Here is a 6,797-nt window from a genome sequence, read left to right as displayed (position 1 = left end):
ATAAAGTATAAATTCAATATTATCTTTAATTCTTGGTTTGTAGAAATCAATTTGCACCGTTTGATAAAAAAAAAAAATTTTTGAATTATTTCACTTTGAAAATTTAATCACTTAATGCAACGAAATATTTGGGATAATGCATTGTAAGAAGAAGAAATTAGGTTTGAATGAGTTTTGAAGAAAACTGAAAACAGAGAATGAAATTGGGGATCTCGGGTTTAGCTCAATTTTTTACTTTGATTGTAAATTGATCGATTTAGACATTTCAAGTAAAGAGTATTTAAAACTTTTAACAGATAATAATTTATATGCCCTTGTTTAGAGGAAATTAAAATTCTAAATTTTAATTTAAGTTAAAGTTAAAAATTAATTTTAACCACATATTTTATGAATTGTACAACTTTTCAACTGCACATTTCTTCAATTTCTATTGAAATCTGCTAAAATTTTGATTTTAATTCCTATCAAATAGGACATAATACAGGCTCTTTAACAAAAAAATATTGAGTATTGGCCTTTAAAACAAAAATCATAGTTGCCCGATATTCTTTAGTCTTAACTACTTCCACCACAATAACTAATTTCTGAATCTTTATATAAAAAAAATTGTTAATATATTTATTTTTTAATAAACTATTTCTCACTAGCAATTATTTTTTATGGTATTTTAAAGTATTAAAAATAGTTACTATTTTGAATGTAAGAAAAATAAGAAATTTTGAGAATGTGTAAAAAGTTAAATATTTATTATTTGAATTTTTTTAATAATATCAATTGATGACCTAAAGTCATGCCGACTTTAAATATGTCATCAAGTCTTTGATATATGATTTTAAACATTATTTAAGACAATATGGACAATTGATTTTAAATAATATAATTTGCTTGGCACGTGACCCATGTATGTTTGAAAATTGTAAATATGAGTTGGGGTTGGACATTTTGTTTATGTTTGTCTCGTCACTTGTCTTTCCCAAGCTAGGGATCCTAGGGATTTTGCTTTTGTCTTATTTATTTATTTATTTATTTTTATTTTCTCTCTGCTTAAAGCAAGTAAGACCAACTTACTTTTAACATCACCATACGATCTGATTTCATTGATTTTTCACTACTTTTTTAGTTTTACAAACGTATTTTTTAAGGCCTCTTAACTTATTGGTCAATAAAAATTATGAACTTCAACATCACGAGTTTCAATGGGGGCAAGACCACAAGGATATTACAATTCATTCAAATAAAGATATGTAGTATCACTAGTGTTTAGTATAGATCCACATGACAACATAATGATAGATTACATAAAATGAGTCTTGTATCCATACATTTTATTAGACAAATTTTGACACGAGGAAAAATTTAATAAACTAATTATCGGAGCTGATTACTCATTGATTTTTCAAATACTGCATAATATAAGATATATGGTTATGATAAAATGTAACATACTCATGCATTGGTTTTTACCCAAATTTGGTAAATAAAAGTAGTCACATGCGAAAGGGAAAAAGAATTTTAGTTTGGCAATAAAAATGAAATATTTTAATAAGGTGAAAGAATTCCTAATGCATTAGGGAAAAGAAATTTGCCATAAGAACTTTCCTCTTTACATTGAGAATAATTGTGTTTGGCAGTTGGCACCAATGTGGCATGAATTCGTACCGAAAATTACGTGCATCCAAAATTAAAAGAATTTATAGAGAGAAAATTGTTGGAGAGAAACTGGGAAAAAAAAATAACAATAATAATAATTTTTGCCCCAAAAAAAATGATGGGAGGAATAAAATGACTAATTTTTAATTATAAACTTAAAAATAATAAATATAAAAGTGCTTTGAATAAGCACTTAAATGGAATATTTTGACATTAACCATTATCCATGATGAGATGTCCTCATTAATAGAATGCTGAAGTTAAGAATTTATTAAGTAATGATCAACAAAGTGTTAAGTGCAACTAAAACAAGATGCAACAAATAAAAAATGTGATATCCTTCAAGATTCTTCAATGCAATTAAAAGAAATTTCAAGTCCGAAGATTTTCAAGTATATCAACAAGCTAAGAAAGAATATCATAATTTCTAAAAAGTTTCTATATTCTAATATTTTCTCCCTTGCAAATTATCATTGTTCCGAAATGAGGAATACATGGATGGCAAGATTAAAGCGATAATATTTTAACAATCCATGGACAACCATTTCAGTCTTTGCTGCCATTACCTTGCTTTGGCTCACCATCATACGGACTGCATTTGCTATTCTTTCATTACCGAAAGTTACCACCTAAGTCTTGTGCATTTTTGACCAATATTGCATATTTTTACATCCGTTCAGCAAATTTGTAAATAGAAATAGTAACAAGTTTCAAAAAATATGTAGATATTAACAGGGCAGACCTAGAATTTTATAATTGTGAGGGCAAAATTAAAAACCATTATGGGATTTTCTAGAAATCATGTACAAAATCTTGAAATATGTAGGATTTATAAATTAATGCAAGGGTAGGTGAACCCGCTGCCCCCATTGTAGCTCCGTCCATGGATATTATTGATTAGTAATTATTAATATGTTGTTAAAATTAATGTTTGACTTTAACTTTGAATTTATAAATTGTATTGAAATGAAGGCTTAGTGTAGGACTCATCAAGCAAGAAATTAGGAATTGAACTTGGATTGATTCGTTAAAAAGGAAGCTTCTAATGCATTACTGATACATCTGCTGTGATACAATCATGTAAATTACTGAGAAAAATTTATGTTTTGATTATTCAGTTGTTTAACTAAGTACATGTTATTGCAGGCAATGATTTCAAAAAGGTAAGTGATTCCAAGTGTTTAAAGCTGGTAACAATGTAAGAGAATCTTACCTAATACTTCGAAGTGGTATTTACAATCCTTTACAATTTTACAGACAATAATTACTTTTGATTATACAGTTTGCATATTTCAATGCAATTTTGAGACAATTAGCGTGCATCCATGTATTTGCATATTTCAATGCAATTTCGAGACAATTAGCGTGCATCCATGTAAGTGTTCGGTAATAACAAACGGAACCATGTGAGTGTTAGGTAAAAACAAATGGAATGAATGCAAATAGGCTGGGCAATACTTATATGGTCAACTGGTCGATCCGTTTACCAATAAAACTGTCATTATCCTCCCTCCATATGCACTTATCTTTCTTGCTTCCATCGCAGAGAGGCCTACTAATCAAGTGCCTTCGGAGTCCATATCAAATCCTTCTACAGCTTCAAACCCCTCAATTTATCAATTTTCCACAAACAGTTAAAAATGGCTGATACTGTCACCGTTGACATTGATGAGATGCTTAATAACCCGCCTTCTACACCTTCAAAACCCATAATGTTTAGAGTTGGTGATCATTTACGCAGCATAAACCCAGAGGCTTATGATCCAGAAATAATAGCCATTGGCCCATTTCACCACGATAAACCTCACTTGCAGAGCATGGAGCAACACAAACTCAGGTATCTAAGGCTGCTTCTTCAAAGAAGAGAAGAGCCGAGTGTGGAAAGATATGTTACCGAAATAAGACCATTTGAAGACAGGGCCCGGAAATGTTATGCTGAAGCAATCTGCCCTAATAGAGCTGACTTTGTGAAAATGTTGATTCTTGATGGTTGTTTTATCATCGAATTTCTCCGTAAGTTTCAACACCCAGAATATAGAGATGAAAATGACCGCATTTTCCAGTATGTGCATGTAGTGGGCCATTTGCTTCATGATCTAATGGTATCAGAGAATCAGATCCCATTTTTCATCATTGATCAATTGTTCAACATGATCAAGATCAATGATGAAGACAACGTCGAATCTCTAATATCGCCTTTACTAGGAAATAGCATTTTACCGGCGCAAGATCTTCCTGAAGTCCCTGTTAATGGTCACCATCTTCTTGGCATTGTACATGACATCCAGTGTTCTTCATTTGCAAGGATATTCCGTAATGTGGAATCTGGAGATCCACATAACATGGCGAATATAAATTCAGCTGTAGAGCTCAAAGAGGCTGGGATTTCGTTCAAAAAGTCTGAAGGTAATAGTTTTTTTCATATTGAATTCAAAAATAAAGATGATCATTCCAGAATGGAAATTTTCTGATTCAACAGAATCATTGTTCCGAAATCTGATTGCCTATGAGCACTACCTCACAGGCAGTCCTCAAAAATATGTGACGGACTATGTATTCCTTTTGCATTGTCTCGTCCATTCCCCTGAGGATGCAAAATTGTTGCGCCGTTGTGGAATCATTAGCAACTTTTCGGGGAGCGATGAAGTGGTTTATCATGTAATCAACCAGCTAGGCAAGAATATCATAATTTCTAATAATTTTTCGTATTCCAATATTTTCTGCAAAGTGAAACGTTATTGTGACCGCCCATGGAATTTACGGATGGCAACATTAAGGCGAGATTATTTCAGCAGTCCATGGGCACTCATTTCAGTCCTTGCTGCCACTATCTTGCTTGTGCTTGCCATCACACAGACTACATTTGCTATTCTCTCATTCCGTAAGTTACTCCTTAAACGCTTGTATTTTTTATTGCATATTTTAGCCTCCATTTGGCAAAGGTATAACTGGGTCATAAATAAAAATAGCAACGGTTCTATGAAATGTGGTGGATAATAATAAATAGTAATAAAGAATTTTATTCAAATTAATGATTGACTTGACTGATTTTATAAACATTTATAAATTTATACTTTAATTTATAAATTAATGTATGGAAAGACTCGTCAAGTAAGCTGATAGGAACTGGTCTTGGAATGTTTCGTTAAAAATGAAGCTTCTACCTTCCTTCGAAATGCATTACTCATCCATCGGAATTGATAAAAGGAAACTAATCGATATGTGGGTAATAACGTGTAGTAATTATGAATGTTTGGTTAAAACTAATATCTAACTTTGATTTTGAAATTTGTAAACCAAATTATAAATTGTATTCAAATAGAGGCTTAGTGTACAAAGACTCATCAAGTAAGTTACTAGGAATTGACCTTGGGTTGTTTCGTTAAAAAGGAAGCTTCTACCTTTCTTTGAAATGCCTTACTGATACATTGCTGGGGACAGTCAAATGAACTACTAAGAGAAATTTATAGTTGATTATTCAGTTGTTTAACTGTGTAAATATTATTGCAGGCAACGATCTCAAGGGGAACTGATTCTAAATGTTTGAAACTCGCAACAATGTATGGTAACTCAAATTACTATTAAATTTAAGGATGATATAGAGCTCATTATATCCTGAATCATAATAGAGTTTGAATTTATATGATTGTCTGTACGATGAATGAATGTTACAAAATACTGATTCAGCCCTATCCTACTGAGTTCTAGTGTAAGCAGCAGTACTAGACAATGTTTCTCTTTAGTTATCCTAAGCAGATCTTGAATGTTTTTCTTTATTCTTGCATTGCTCTTAGTTTAATATATGTTTTCTTGGAAAGGTTCATACGCAACAATGTTCACTGAGCTATTGAGCTTTAGAAACGATAGTCTTGTACAGGATTAAGCATTTGTTCTTGTTAAATCACAAAAAAATGAGTTGGCATTCTATATTGTTTTATAAGATCCCATCCCACTTCATTGCATAAAGATAGATTAAAATTCAAAATGATTCTGTTGGTTTTTGATACCCAATAAATCCTGGACGATGATATTAAACAATATCAAATCATATTCCATAGGCCTCGATTGATGGGTGAAATATTTATCAATCGATCGATTCATATCCTTGACCTGAAAATAACGTGGGCCACTAATAGCAACTTAATTGTGTTTATGTTGTTTTGGTCTAAATTCACTTATAGGATGACTTTCTTGTATTTTGGTCCATTATCTTGTGCCTTGGCCCAATTGTTAGTGTAACCTAAGTCTATATATCCATTCTCATTGTGTAGTATCCATGTGTTTTGCCCTTATTTAGAAGAAAGAACCAAGGCTGCCCTCTTGTCATCTCCTTCGAGCTCTTGCCTTCTTTTGTCTTTTATTTGTCTTTGTGGCTTGCAAATCACCATCATATCCTTGTCAACCCTTTGTGGGTGAGAAAGAAAGAAAGCAACCATAAGTGAATAAAGTTGTGGGTTGGAGTTTTGGTTGATTGATTGATATTGATTGGTAAGTTGAAACTAAGCCCAGGATGCATCCATTGAAGATCAATTCCGCTATAGTTTCGAACAAAAGAAAACCTTGACTTCTTGACATTAAGAAAACAAAGTGCTCTGCTATCTTGCTGTTGGAAGAAAACGGGTTACCCATGTGGGTTGACCCGACCCGATTTGCATGGAAGTGAATTTTGGAGGAAGGGGTTAAAAGTTGAATTTGAAAGTTAACCTCCCCACCACCCATAACTCCCATCATCATCAACTTCCATTCTTTATTCTTCTTCAGAAAAGCAAAACAAAAGAAAATTCGGGTTAAGAGAGTGGAAGAAAAATACATGAAGAAAAGACTTGTTTTTTGGAAGATAACATCTCAAATTGAGTTCTTAGATTGTGAACAACAAACTTCTTTCTTGGTGATCGAGTTTTGACCAAGAAGCGGGTACAAAGCGGTGTTGGAGGCAAGCAATCAATAGGCAAGTAATTCAACCTCGTTTTTGGGATTTTCAAGTAAATTTCACAACTTAAATTCAGTTAAAAGCATGAAAGCATGTTTTACACTTGCAATGTCATTTTGCTTGGCTTAAATATATGCTATGATTATAATAGTGAAATCTTATTGCTCATATAATTGGATAACCAGAACAGAGATCTGTTTGTGATGGTTGTCTATTC

The 6,797-nt window shown here is 32.2% G+C and overlaps 1 protein-coding gene across 3 annotated transcripts; it reads left to right on the top strand.

Annotated features, from left to right (window-relative positions):
• Nucleotides 1–3,149: 3,149 nt before the first annotated feature.
• Nucleotides 3,150–5,426, top strand: LOC111378825 (UPF0481 protein At3g47200-like). Of its 3 annotated transcripts, none has more exons than XM_023002096.1 (3): nucleotides 3,150–4,056; nucleotides 4,175–4,531; nucleotides 5,161–5,426. In XM_023002096.1, exons 1-3 carry the CDS (start codon nucleotides 3,291–3,293, stop codon nucleotides 5,181–5,183), a joined length of 1,146 nt encoding a protein of 381 aa, XP_022857864.1. In that variant the 5' UTR covers nucleotides 3,150–3,290; the 3' UTR covers nucleotides 5,184–5,426. The 3 variants fall into 3 exon arrangements, with proteins under 3 accessions (XP_022857864.1, XP_022857863.1, XP_022857865.1); XM_023002095.1 differs by having other exon boundaries at nucleotides 4,130–4,531; XM_023002097.1 differs by having other exon boundaries at nucleotides 3,153–4,056; nucleotides 4,379–4,531.
• Nucleotides 5,427–6,797: the final 1,371 nt, after the last annotated feature.

This window comes from Olea europaea, unplaced genomic scaffold (genome assembly GCF_002742605.1).
Source record: "Olea europaea var. sylvestris unplaced genomic scaffold, O_europaea_v1 scaffold1875, whole genome shotgun sequence".
Classification (NCBI taxonomy): domain Eukaryota; kingdom Viridiplantae; phylum Streptophyta; class Magnoliopsida; order Lamiales; family Oleaceae; genus Olea; species Olea europaea.
This window is presented reverse-complemented; position numbering and strand designations above follow the sequence as displayed.